General features: G+C 49.4%; 1 protein-coding gene across 1 annotated transcript; it reads right to left on the reverse strand.

Annotated features, from left to right (window-relative positions):
• Window positions 1–233: 233 nt before the first annotated feature.
• Window positions 234–9,132, reverse strand: TAB1 (TGF-beta activated kinase 1 (MAP3K7) binding protein 1). The gene is made up of 11 exons (XM_038153386.1): window positions 8,978–9,132; window positions 8,049–8,185; window positions 7,702–7,855; window positions 7,003–7,089; window positions 6,313–6,451; window positions 5,738–5,851; window positions 3,194–3,305; window positions 2,943–3,087; window positions 2,341–2,563; window positions 1,902–2,058; window positions 234–907 (listed from the first exon to the last, which is right to left on the reverse strand). Exons 1-11 carry the CDS (start codon window positions 9,008–9,010, stop codon window positions 700–702), a joined length of 1,509 nt encoding a protein of 502 aa, XP_038009314.1. The 5' UTR covers window positions 9,011–9,132; the 3' UTR covers window positions 234–699.
• Window positions 9,133–13,072: the final 3,940 nt, after the last annotated feature.

The raw sequence follows: 13,072 nt of genomic DNA on the forward strand, positions 1-13,072 counted from the left end.
GTAACATGTATTTATGGTTTGACTCTAAGCCATAATTCAGTGCCAAAGCTCAGCAAGTAAGTAAACAAAGAGCTTATGCTTCTAAGGCACCTGCAAGGCTTCAGGCCACTTTTTCAGCAGAAGCTTTTCTCCTGCAAGGTGCAAGCCTCTGTTCAGGAGGAACAGAAGGTTTCACCAGGAGGATCTGTCACACCCACACATGACATTCTAAGGAAGAGAGCAAGCCACACGGGTGCCAATGACTGTAGCTATAAGTTATTTATTCTGGAAAATAGAGGTATCTTCTATGGAGTTGAACACTGGAATCACAGCATTATGAATTGAGTTGTGGAAACATTATGACAGCACACGCACACACGCACACACGCAGGCACACACGTGTACACCTACACACGCGCACAGACGCAGCCTTCGGACACGCCCGACTCCTGCAGCACCCACAAGGAGCCCTCTCCGCACCTTTACTTGCAAAAACCTGCAGTGAGGGTTGCATTCCCCTATTCACAGGGCTGGGCAGGATTGGGAGCATGGCACAGGCAACACGTGTGTAGTGCACAAGATCCCCTGCTCAGTGTGCAGCACATCCTGGACAGGAGTTAGCTCTGGGCAGAACGCAGCTCTCATTGGAACACTCTCACCCTTGCCTCAGTCTTTGCTCACACAGACGAGCACAAGGTGTCTGCAGGAGGCAGACACAAGTTAGGACACAGTCAGTGCTCCCTGCTCGCCATGGTCCATGTTCCAAAGCCGGTAAAACTCTGCAAAATCCACGTAGGGCTCCACACGCCCATCCTCATCTGGCTGCAGCGAGTGGGTGGGTCGGGAGCGGAAGAGACCTCCATCTGAACTCGAGCTGCTGCTCTGCGTGTGAGTATTGGTCGACTGCAGCGTCACAGTTGGGCTTTGGCTAAGGAGGGAAAAAGAGAGGACAAAAACATCTTTAATCTACTCCATCTGATGCACTGGACAAGAAAAGCACCAGAACAAGCACCAGTTTCTCCACAGATCAAGCTGTCCCAGCAGACAGGTAAAAAGTTGCAGTCACTTGCTCTGTGAGAGCGCTCAAAGTGTTGAGAACTGATTGGAATTGACAAACACCAAAGGTATCTGATTCACATTAACTGGAAGGCCTTAAGTACAACCAGGCATCTGAGGAACAAAGAGGAAGCGGAAAAAAAACAGGCATGCACTCTGCTGGCCTCCCCATACCCAGAACAGTATGAGCTTTACGGGAAGAGTCTGGCACCGAGGAAAGCTATTCTTGCATGACCTGTGCTGCAGCCAAAGCAGCTCTAGTGCGTCAACCTCATTGTTTCTGCAGCTACAGAGCACAATACCCACAGCGCTTCTTCACTGTGCGGCGTGTACACACCATGCTGTGCCAAGGGCTCAACCAAAACCACGGCCACTAACTAGTACGACCCTGCAGAGTGGATCCAAAGAGGACCTAACCTTTATCTTTCTTCCCCCTGGGCAGTGCCTCTAAGCAAATCAACTTCATCAGTGCAGCCTCTCCAAGAGCCTTACAGGTGACCTGTAGAATCCCTCTTCCTTGCTCCAATGAAGGGCACCCACACTCCCTCTGTGCACAGCACCCAACACACTTGGCACACGAGGTCCAAAGAGAAGGGTTGCTCACTGCCAGGATGCCCTCCACGAAGAGCAGCAGATGCTGCTCCCAAGGCGTGTCGCCAGAGCTGTTGCTTCACTCATTCCCACTCCTCACGCAATCGTTTTCCAACTAACACATTATGCTGGCTGTCAATGCTGTAGTGGGGGGGAGCACACTCCAGATAAGGGACCTGACTGACGGGTAACTGACAGCTGTCTCTGCTTTGCAACCACTTTATACAGCGTGAGGGGCAGGGAAAACTCTGGGTAGCGAGAGAGCAGGACTTTACTTAGTGAGGGTGGGGGTGGCTTCATCCAGAGTTGAGCTGCTGTGGGCACCATTGACCATCTGGCCTTGAGAAGGCATGACAAGAGACAGCGTGACACTTGTCTTGCTTGTGCTTTGGGAGCTGGAATATGGCACAGAGACTGGGTAGACGCGGCCTCCTGAGAAGGGAGAAAACAGAAGTTATAAATGCAGCTCAGACACGAGCAACTGGTGGTGCAACACAGCAGCAAAAAACCCCAAGAATTTGTATCCAAGTGCCCTTGATGCTGTACTGTATCCTGTCAAATTGTCACAGATTCCACATCTCAAAAGCCAACGATCTTGTTTAATAAGAAAATTCTACACCAACTACCTCCTCTCCCAGTGTGAGGCAAGTGCTGGATCAATCAAGAGATCTTATCTTCCTCACCCCATTTTGTTTCATTCTCTCCCCAACACACCTTGCGTTGGTGTCAGCGTGGGCTGGCTCATCTCACCCAGGGGGTACCCAAAATTCCTCACGAGCAGTGTCATGTCTTCATGACGGGGACAGAACTTGGACCGCTCCCCACCACTGGCAAAAGTGTCACAGTGAATGCGCTTAACCCGGTCCACCACTGCTTGTGCCACAGCATCCAGTGACGTCTGCTTGGCAAACTCTGTGGCTATCATGGCTGCAATTTCCTGAGCAGAGAAGGGAAAAGAAAAAATCACTAGCGGAAAGATTTCTAGGAGATTTTGGAGGAAACCTTTTGCTGCCATCTGATCTAAGAGTTTTTATGGCAACTCATCTGACTGTGATGCTTACCTGCTGATAATGTGCCTTTGTGCCTTGAGTCATCCCATGCCCTTTAATGGGCTACTCCCAAGGGACAGGCAGCTGCCTAGAAGAACAGGCTTGGCAAAGCAACTCCCATATTATTAGATTGGAATGGGGTGGCACAGGCATTCAGCCTGGCCAGCAGTGACAGCACAGATGAGGAGGACAGCCTGTGTGAGAGCAGCTGACACCGCTGGAGTGAGTCAATACCCACGGGAAGGTTTCCCTTGTGAGCAGGCTCACCTGGTTGGCCTGCCCAGGCCCATGAGCTGCCTCCAGTGCTTTGTAGAGCCCTTCGGACATGAGCACCAAGAAGCCTGTCACCCCATCCAGCGAGTGCCCTCCGTGGATTTCAGGCTCTGCTATGATGGGCTTAGATTTAGCAGCACTGGAAAGAGACAGTAATTTAGCATTTAATGGTGACATAGTAGGTGAGAATGGAGTGAGCATGAAGAAAAGGAGGGCTTGAAACCCTACAGTTGAGTTTTTCTGACCTGAGCAGTTCAATATCGGTATAGCCGTACTTGACTTTGTAATCTCCAATGCGCCGAGTGCTTTCCTGCCCACGAATAGTTCCCACTTGTTTTATTTTCCCTGCATCCAAGCCTGTCAGATTGAAAACCAAAAATGCTTCATTAACTTTGTGAAACTTGCAGAACTTCCTCTGAGAAAAGAAATATCCACAGTTACACAGAACTGTAAGACAAAACAAGACACTGCAGAAGCATCAGGAGCTGAACGGAGAAAAGGAATAACTGTTTCCTTTGAAAGGACACCTTTTCATTACTTTCAAGCTGGGAGGGAGAGAGAAGGAGGGAGACACACACAGCCTAACAAGCATACTCTGAATGCAACAGCTGGCCCTGAGACAAAGTGCACATCCTGGTCCAAAGCCACCAGCAGCAGCTAGCCTGTCTGCACAGGCATTTGCCGAAAAGGCGGGGGAACATCTGTGCCTGCCAGCTCTGGACTGTGATGGGAGGAGAAGGCAGGAATGAGGAAAACATACGTGAAGGATTCTGCTTTTTCTTCCACCTGTAACTGACCCCTGCTCCTAAGCTCCACATGGCAATTTCACTAATACATGAGACTGCGGAGAGAGGCTGTGAAGTTTCCCTCACTGGAGATATTCAAGAACCTGTACAACGTGCTCAGGGATGACCCTCCTTGAGCAGGAGCTTGGACCAGATGATCAACTCTGGTCCCTTCCAACTTTACCCATGCTGTGATTCTGAGAAAAGGAGAACTATCTACAAGAGGCACTGAATTTGCTCAAGTGCTCAAATTGATGTGGGCTACTCCTAAAATAAGAACAATGATCAAGCAAGTATTTATTCAAATAAACTTATGGTGATATAGGGCCTAGGAAGTAATCCCATCTTGAAGAAGGTTCTAACAGGCACCATCTGAGTGCTGCTGCTGTTTGAGGCAGGACTTGGAGCAGATGATCCACTTACCTGGTCTGTTCTGGCAACCCCCCTTTCCTCATACCTAGAGCTATCAGCCAGAAAACAGAGATTTAGTCTAGGGATGACTGTCCTCGGCACAAGGTGAAGGCAGGGGTCCAGCTGAAATTCTCCCTTTGAGTCAAACCAAGCCTTGCTGCACAGATGGCTCCACACCTACCCCAGCAGTAAGACACAAGTCCCTCCATCTGCTGCAGACCACAGATGACTCATCAACACGGCCTGGCTCATTTGCCAGCTCCTGGCAGGGAGGTACATGCCACTGACAGACACAAACAGAGGGAGGCTCACAGGACGCCAAGAGAAGTCATGTCTAAATCACAGCAACTCTCCCAGGGTACTGAACAAGCTGTGATGTGCTGGCTGAAGAACCACAACATCACAAGACCTCTCCCACCCTTCCCCCAAGACAGGGGTGGCACAGGCACCATCATGACAAATGCTATCCCCACTACCTCTTATCACTGTGCTTCAACCTAGCTCAAAAACAACCTCCCTTGGGCCCCCAAAACAGCCTGTGCACACTGTCTTGTTCCACAGGATCGTCCTTCTGCTGGGACTGTAGGCAGGAGCATCAGTGCTGTGCCAAGTTAAGGCTGGTACATCTAACAGATCTCTGTTCTACTATGGACTGCAGCTAAATTCTGCATGCATTTTTGGTAGTAAAAACACTCAAAAAGTCTCGTTCCCTGGATTCTTGCATTCAGTGTTCTGTTTCACAGAACATATCCCTAGTGCAGGAGAAGAAGTGGGAATGAAAGAGAAATAGAATAAAACAAGACCTAGTAGCAGAAATTACCACATCACCAGCCTCACCCAATAAGAATATATCTGGCAGGTGAATCTAATGAAGAATGCCACCTCAGATCTACCTAAATAAAAGCACAGGACCCAAGTACCTCAATAAGAAGGATTTGGTACTGGCAATCACACAAGTGGTCTGAGTTAGCTCTAGACCAAGAAAGCAAACATGTCAAACACTGTAAAGGAAATGAGAAATTGCCTAAAGCAAAATGTCAGCATTAAGAGTTCTGTAGTTACTGATGTGAGAGAAGTAAATGCCAGTGCTTGGCCTGGCTCTGTCTGAAGTGAAGCTGCTTATTTTCCGCAGCAGCTTGTACAAAGGCAAATTGAAATGTACTGTCCTCAGGGTGAGGCATAACACAGAACTTAAAGCAGCATAAACTGTGGTTTGCCTACACAGGAGCTGTCATACATTGTCTGCTTCACTTCTACCCTCTGGCTCTGTGCTTCCACTCCTGCCTTCCTATCGACCACAGCAACAGCTGGAGGGCAAATCAATGCCACTTTGGCAGCTGGACACAAAACTAACACTCAAAACTTGAAACAAAAGCCCAGTTTTCTGCTGGGTCAGTGAGATGAGCCTGCTCACCCTGTAGCCCCAGAATGGCTATAAAGGCACAAAAAGAAGGCACTGAACTTGTCATCTGAAAACATAGCAAGCTTCTTTTTGTGGTTATTTATTGTTCCTGTGGCTTGAGTCATTCTTGGTGCCCCAGATAAACAGTCATGTGATGTTCTCAGCTAAGAACATGAAACCCAAATACTCACCCAGCTGAGAGAAGCGAAAAAGTTCATCTTCATTCTCCGTCGTATGGTCCACGTTGAGCTGAGTCACCTGCAGCCCATCCACCGTGGACTTGCACAGCAGTGCCCGATTGGTACCTGCAGTGGGAGCAGCGAGATGAGGCACCAGATAGCTCTGCCGTTAACAGGGAGAACATGTCCAAAGGGAAAAGGAACAGAGACGGGAATAAAGACAGAAAAGAAGAGAAAGGCTCATGTATGATCTCCAAAAAGCAGCCTTGCTAGCAGCATAGTAAGGGCCTGCTAGGCAGCTCTCCATCCAGACCTGAGCTGCGACCTCCCAAGAAAGTTCTATATTTCACAGTGAACCTGCACTCCTCCTCTCAACCTGTTTTCCCTCTGTTCTTTGGCCACGTGCACCAACATTTGCAGGGATGAAGAGTCAGGTTGATTTCAAGTGCTTGTGTAAGCAGCAAGCATACTGCTGCTTGGCCACAGACCAAAGAAACTGTCCCCCACATTCAAATGTCTTTTACTTCCTTGAGCCCCTACCATCCTCAGGAATGCTGAGGCTGAGCCACTGACCAAAACCAACTCACCCACATTGGCGATGTAGAGTTTGTTGTTGAGAACGACAGCCACAATAGCCATGGCTCCTCCAGAGATCTCCTGCTCTACAACCTTCAATCTCTCCACAATCTTCTGGTACTGAGAAGGGAGCTGGTGGTGAGGGACACCCTGGAAGCCAAAAGGAGGGGGAAGCTTAAACACACAGTCCACAACACAGAAATCACAGCTGGAATAAAAATTCTGCAGGGAGGGGATTCATCTTCATTAGGTCTTAGGCTTGTGTCATGTACAAGACATAAAATTTTCTGTTCAATCCTATTGAATGACACAGTTTTGATTTAATTCTGGAGAGGACAGTCCAGTACACTTGAAGAACAGAGCCCATACTTGCCCAGACGCCATGCAAATTTGAGGCCTTTCCTCTCATCTGCATGGCTCTGTCCTGGAAGAGCCATATGTACAGGCCGAACTCCCCTCTGTGATACACTCAGCTCCTTACTCAGATAGCCAATGTCAGGTCTAAGCAGTGCCAGCACGAACAGTGGGAACTCCAGGAAACGGAGCAAGGCACTTGCTTCTCTTCATGCAAGCTTCCAGAAGAGAACCATGGAGAAATAACTTTCACTTTCGGCCTCCCTTGGATCAAACTGACTAATATGCCCAAACCCCACCCAGCAAGCTGGAACCTCCAGCAAGCTCTGCTCTTAAGGTTACATTACCTCTGGTAGCTGAGACTGCAGGCTGGCCTTCTCTGCTAAGGCATCATCAATGGACTCCAGGAAACTTCTTTCCACCACATCAAAAGCCTAAAAAAGGCCATAAAGAGAAAAACGCACTTATCCGATGCCTACAGACTTTGGGGTACTCATCCTCACCTCTCTAAGACCAGCTCGTAAGAGTGGATGATCACTGTACATACAGACTTTCAAGGACCACTACAGCAGATTGAAACACAATTGTTTCAGTACAACTAGTTAACAGCTTGTAAAAACAATCTGCAACAGCTCAAAACAGAAGACAACACCATAAAAATTACATTCATAGCAATGTCAGAGACCTATCTGATCTTGTGTGTTGATCCTGTCACTCAAGAAAGCACACTCACAAATCCATCTCCCCACACATTAACTTCTCCCTTTCACTCACTGTCATCTCCTTCACAGGCTGACTGGTTCCTACACGTCCAGGGAAGGCTGGCTGCAGCTTCCTGGAGAGCTCTCAGCACCGTGCTGACGGAGCCAGGGGACAGATGGGATGAGGCATGAGTGAAACAAAGCACTACAGATGCTCAGCATGAGTGCAACTGCAACCACCAGATGTTTCCAACCCCCACAGAAACCAGATGCTGCTCCCGTGAAGGCAAAGAGGATGTGGGTAATGCAAGAAGCAGGAGCTGCTCCCACTCAAAGCTTCTTTACCTGCAGCAGAACTCGACGCACGTCAGCATCACTGTGATCTGCGTGGAGCTGGCCCAGCAGCAGCTCTGCAGAGAGCCTCTGACCCACGAAATTGGTGACTCGGTTGCCATCATAACCATTGAAGACACCATAGAGGTAGCAGTTGTTCTCACTCCTGCCAAGAGATCAGAAGCAAAGAGGTGACACAGATCTCTGTAAGACACAGATCCAAGCAGCAAGTTCCCGTGGACACCTCTTGCATGCTCAGGCCCCACCCTCTTCTTCCATGTCCTGTGTGACAAACTAAATACCTCTTCTACCTGCACTTGTGCCAGCAGGAGTCAGCGTCTCAGGTGAAACCCACTTACCTGAATTTTAACCAGTTATCTTCCAAGGGGTGACCCTCTGTCCCCTTGCCATCTGCACTGTAGGAACGGTTTGGAGCTGAGCCCACTCCAGAGAGATGGCAGGATGGTAAGTCATCTGTCCAACTGGGCTGCTGTTCCTGGCAGGAAGAGGAAAGAGACCATGTAAACCCCAAGCAGGCTGAAGATCGTGGTCCAGTATAGGTCACCAGTCCACCCCCACCCTCTTCTCAACCCTTCTCCCTTTGCTAACTTTGCTAACTAAAAGCACAGCCAACAACTCCACATTTCCCCGCTGCAGAACAGCAGCGCTTACCGTGTCCCTTCTCTCTGAAGCTGAGTTTTGGCTGTACTCCGGCTCTTGTTGACAAGAAACCAGATGTGAAATTTGCACGCAAGTTTTGCGCTCCATACAGCACAGCACAGCACTAGCTTAGCTATTCCTATGGTCAATCAGATCCTCACGCACCCCTGGTGCGGGAGTGCAGGGAAAGCTCTGGATTCTCCCAGGACTACTCAACCAGGACAAGGGACTGGGGCCTGACGCTTCAGCCAGCAGTGAGAGAAACACCCCCGGGGCCGCCATCTCCAGCCAGGCCTGCAGGCGCCAGCTGCCCCCTCCCACAGCGGGGCACCCCGAAGCCCACAGCACTGGCACGGCCCCCCCAGCCACCTGTCGCCCACCGTGCGCTGCAGAGCGGCCGGTCAGCGCAGCGGGCGGCTCGCTGAGCACGCAGGGACCCCCGCGGTCCGGGCCCCCCTGCCCTCAGGCGGCACAGGGGGCGGGAGAGCAGCAACCCACGGCCCCGCGGCGGAGGGACCTCCCCCTTCCCACACGGCAGCGCGGGGGGCGGGTGAGGAGGAGGCCCGGGGACTCCCTCGCACCCACCTGGGGGGTGCGTGTGCACGGAGGGGGGAAAGATGCCACTCACGCTCTGCAGCAGACTCCTCCTCTGCGCCGCCATCTTGCCGCCCTCCGCCGCCACAGCTCGGGCCCGCTCAGGCCCCGCCCCCGCGTGAGGCGGCGCCGGGCAGGGCCCGGGGAAAGCCGGGGAGCCGGAGCGCCTGGGAGTGCCTGGCCCTGAGCGTGCCTGGCCCTGCGCCTTCCTTCTGCTCTGGGCGGAGTGCACACGTCTCCTTTCTTACCTGTGGCCTTCAAGTGTGTGAGAAAGAAGCACCTGTTGGCCGCCACTGCCAGCATATGTGTGTGTGTGTGTGTGTGTGTGTGTGTGTGTAGGAGGAAAGAGGGGCAAGGTTGTGAGGATCGTGTAATCATGGGATCATCAGGGTTGGAAGGGACGTCTGAGATCGTCCAGTCCAGTTGTCCACCCAGCGCTGCCACTGTAAGCCCCATGACACATCATCTAGCGCCAGATCCAGCTGCTGCTTGAACACCTCCAGGGATAGAACAGCCCCATCACCTCTGTGGGCAGCCTGTTCCAATGCTTGACCACCGTAACAGTGGGGGGAAAAAAATCTCCCGTCTCAGCTGAAGGCCATTTCCTCTAGCTCTCTCACTGCAGGCACAGTAGAAGAGACCAGCCCTGACCTCACTATAACCTCTTTTCATATGTTGTAGGGAGCAATGAGGTCTCTTTTCAGCTTCCTCTTAAGACTAGAAAAACCCAGCTCCCTTAGCTGTTCCACACAGGATGTGTTTTCTAAATCTTTCACAAACCTTGTCGCCCTTCACTGGACCTGCTCCAGCATCTCAATGTCCTTTTTAAAGTGAGGGGCCCAAAACTGAACACAGTTGAGGTGCAGTTGGTACTGGGAATCCTGGATCCTGTGGAATGGGGTCACCCTAAGTGCCAGAGAGCCCTGAGCTAGCCCGGTGTTGAAATAGTTTTCTTAGTAGTGCATCATGTTCCAAGCAACCTCTAGGGAAGACTCAGCCCAGGTACCAGCTCTCAGCTGCACCCTGTTCCATAGGCACCACGTGCACGGCATCCATGTGTCTCAGCTTGCATTCTGTGTCCTGCCCTGTCCCTCTCTCTTTTGCAGGCCATAACAAGGATGTAGTTGGACCATGTCCTCAGGGAAGCAGTAGGAAGGTGTCTAGGACAAATGAAGTGGTTCTCAATCCTCACCGCAGTTTGGAGCAGTTCTTGCTAGTCTTGAGTCAGGCACAACAGTAAAACCATTTGTGTGCCTGCTTGAGCAATACAGACAAAATCAGAGAGCACTGATTTTGCTCTTATTTAAGATCCTTTATTGGCAGACATAGGCTGTTTCCGTTGAATCAGCTCAGCTGGGGGAGGAGGGAAGACACAAGATTCAATCTCACCGCTTTCTCAATATTATAAGTCAGCAGAAGAGCCCTCCAGGAGCCTGAATGCCGTAATCCTAATGTGTGTGATGGCTAGCAGTCAGGCTGTGGCAGCAAGGGCTTCAGGAAGAGCCGTGTGTTTCCCTGTGTGTATCGCGGCTGCAGGGGCTCCAGCATGAGAGATGTGCAGTTTCAGTCATGGGCAGTAGCGCAGTTGTGGTGAGGGTGGGAGTGTTAAATAGTCTTGACTTCCAGCAGTGGCTTGATATGCTCATAATGACATCTTTGTGGCAGATATATTTGATTCAGATGCACTTCAGGAATAATTGCCAGTTAATTAACCTCATTCTATGGAATGATGGCTTTTGCTGCAGGGGATTTTGCCATAGGATTCCAGCTTCCTTTCCTGTAAATCCTCTGTCTATTGTTTTGTTACACTTCTTTCTTCAAAATATTCAAAGATTACAGATCCTTTCCCCTCATGCAAGGCTCACAAATATACAGACATTCAACCAGAATTAGGTACACAGGCAGAATTTTTTTTTTAAACTTCTATTATGCAAAGATAGAAGAAAATGCAAGATTTAGAACCTGGGTCTACAAACAAGTTTCCTCAGGTTTAGGCTTCTGTATGAGCTTGGTCTCAGTGGTGATGTCATTCAGAGTATTCCCGTGGGTAAAGCTGTGAATAGGTACAAATAATTATAGGAATAGGTATGAAGTCTGTATTAGAAGTAAGATGGACAGACTTAGTACTGACAAAGGTTTGTTTTCTTGCCAGTATCAAAAGAAGAATTCCCGGTGCTGCAGAAAAACGCATAGCACAGCATTGTCCGTGTCATTAAAAAGCTACCGGCAAGTGTCTTTGCTTTAAAACAGGATGACACTTTTTCAGCATTGCAGCAGCAGCTTATGGTTATTTAATGCCACTGAAGGTTGCAGTCATGCACCTTGATGAGCACAGTCAGACTCCGTCCTTGCTCAGAGGGACACTGAAATCAGCAAGGCTTTGGGTGTGCCTAGAAACTGTCAGCATGTATTGCATTGCAGGGCTGGGAATTTAGGAGTCATTTCTGTCTTCTTCTATCCATAAGTGAGTCCTTTTGAAACTAGCAAGAGCAGAGTCTGTGTGAGAGTGTGATAAGGCAGAATATGAAGTCAATGAGAGAGCAAAACAACTTTCCTAAAGATACAAGATAGAAAATCTGCCACTTTCCTTGTTTGTACAATGGCTTGTCACCTCTTGCAGTTAAAAATGTGCCCTGTCCCTAATTTAAATATCTGGCTTCAGCTCGTAGTCACTAATCTTTGTCATTTGGGTTTATCTTTTTTCTGCCAGTTTGTGCTGGAATGAAGATCTGGTGCAAAGCCTTTTTTTCTTGGTGAAAATTCTTGTGCCAGATTCTGCCTGGATACTCCTGTGGTTCTGTCATTGAGCTTCAGCCCTAACCTTGAGTCAGTCAATTAACTACTTGACCTGGGAAAAAAGTGGATAGTAGGATTTAGCAAATAAGGCCATTTGCAGCATTAAATGCATGTTTGTCCAGCATTTCACAGTCCTCCAAAGGAAAGTGCTACAGAAGCTGGTGAGCCGCTCCATTAATGTCTGCTCATTGAAAGCTTTATGCAGCACTTGGAAGATGAAATAGTGCACCGAGTTTCTGTTGGCTGTATTGATCAAACTTATTTTAACCTGTTTATGCTTCTTACTTTCTGCAAATCTTCTCAGAAATTGCTGTGCTGTATTCCCATGCAGCCAAGATCTCCTCAGGAATGCAGGATATTGGTCACTGAACCTCACCATCCATGCACAAGTAAATGAATTATATGATTCAGTGGTTACCAGATATACAGCTCCCCCTCTCATGTTGAATTCCCACATTTCTCATTCTTCCCTCTCTCTCTCTTTTTTTAATTACTCTCCCATTTTCTCTGTCCCCAATGCTAGGGATTATACACGCAGTATTCCTAGTTCCAAGTTGTACTGCTGCCTTCCTGGTTTTATGTAAGCTTTCTCTGCAGGAATGGAAGAAATATGGTCACCACTGTGCTGGATGAAAGATGAACAGCATGACTGAGCAAAGTGCCATGGGGAGCAGGGAGCTGGAGGCAGCCCCTGCACAGTGCTCTTGTAGGCGCTCAGGAACCAGGAAGCATTTACCAGATTGCTGGCAGAAGCCATCACATCATTTCATTTCTCTCTACTGATGATGTGTGGGATATGTTTAGGGAGATTTTTTTTCTGTTTTGATGCTAACAGAGACCGGGCCTGGAAAGGAAAGCCATGATTTTCAGCAAAGCTTGCAGGAGGTGACATGGAAAAAAGGAAGGGTCTCTCTGTGACAGTGCCAGCTTGCCATATTCGCTCTGCTCCCACGGCAGACAGAAAGGGATGGTGGGGGGGTGGCGTTGTGAGGCCTCACACAGCTCCACCCCGAGGTCACCTCATCTGCCTTTACCAGCTTCAGCTTGATGCTTCCCACAGGTACAGGTGCCCTAATGCTCCTCATTTCTTCGCAGGCCACTGTTTCCAGGCATGCTGGAAGGGCAGAGAAATAAGATGGGGCAATAAAAAGAACAAGTGTTATGGAAGGAAAGCTGGAAACAACAGATTCCTTCCCCCAGCACCCTCTGTGAGAGTTGGAGAGCCAATGTGGAGAGCTACTGCCAGAGGAAGGGGGAATGAAGAGAATGTGCTGATCCCTCCAAGAGAGTCAAATACCTCTGCAAAACAGAGTTCGTACAGTTTTAGGCCAGA

Source organism: Motacilla alba, chromosome 1A (genome assembly GCF_015832195.1).
Source record: "Motacilla alba alba isolate MOTALB_02 chromosome 1A, Motacilla_alba_V1.0_pri, whole genome shotgun sequence".
Taxonomy (NCBI): domain Eukaryota; kingdom Metazoa; phylum Chordata; class Aves; order Passeriformes; family Motacillidae; genus Motacilla; species Motacilla alba.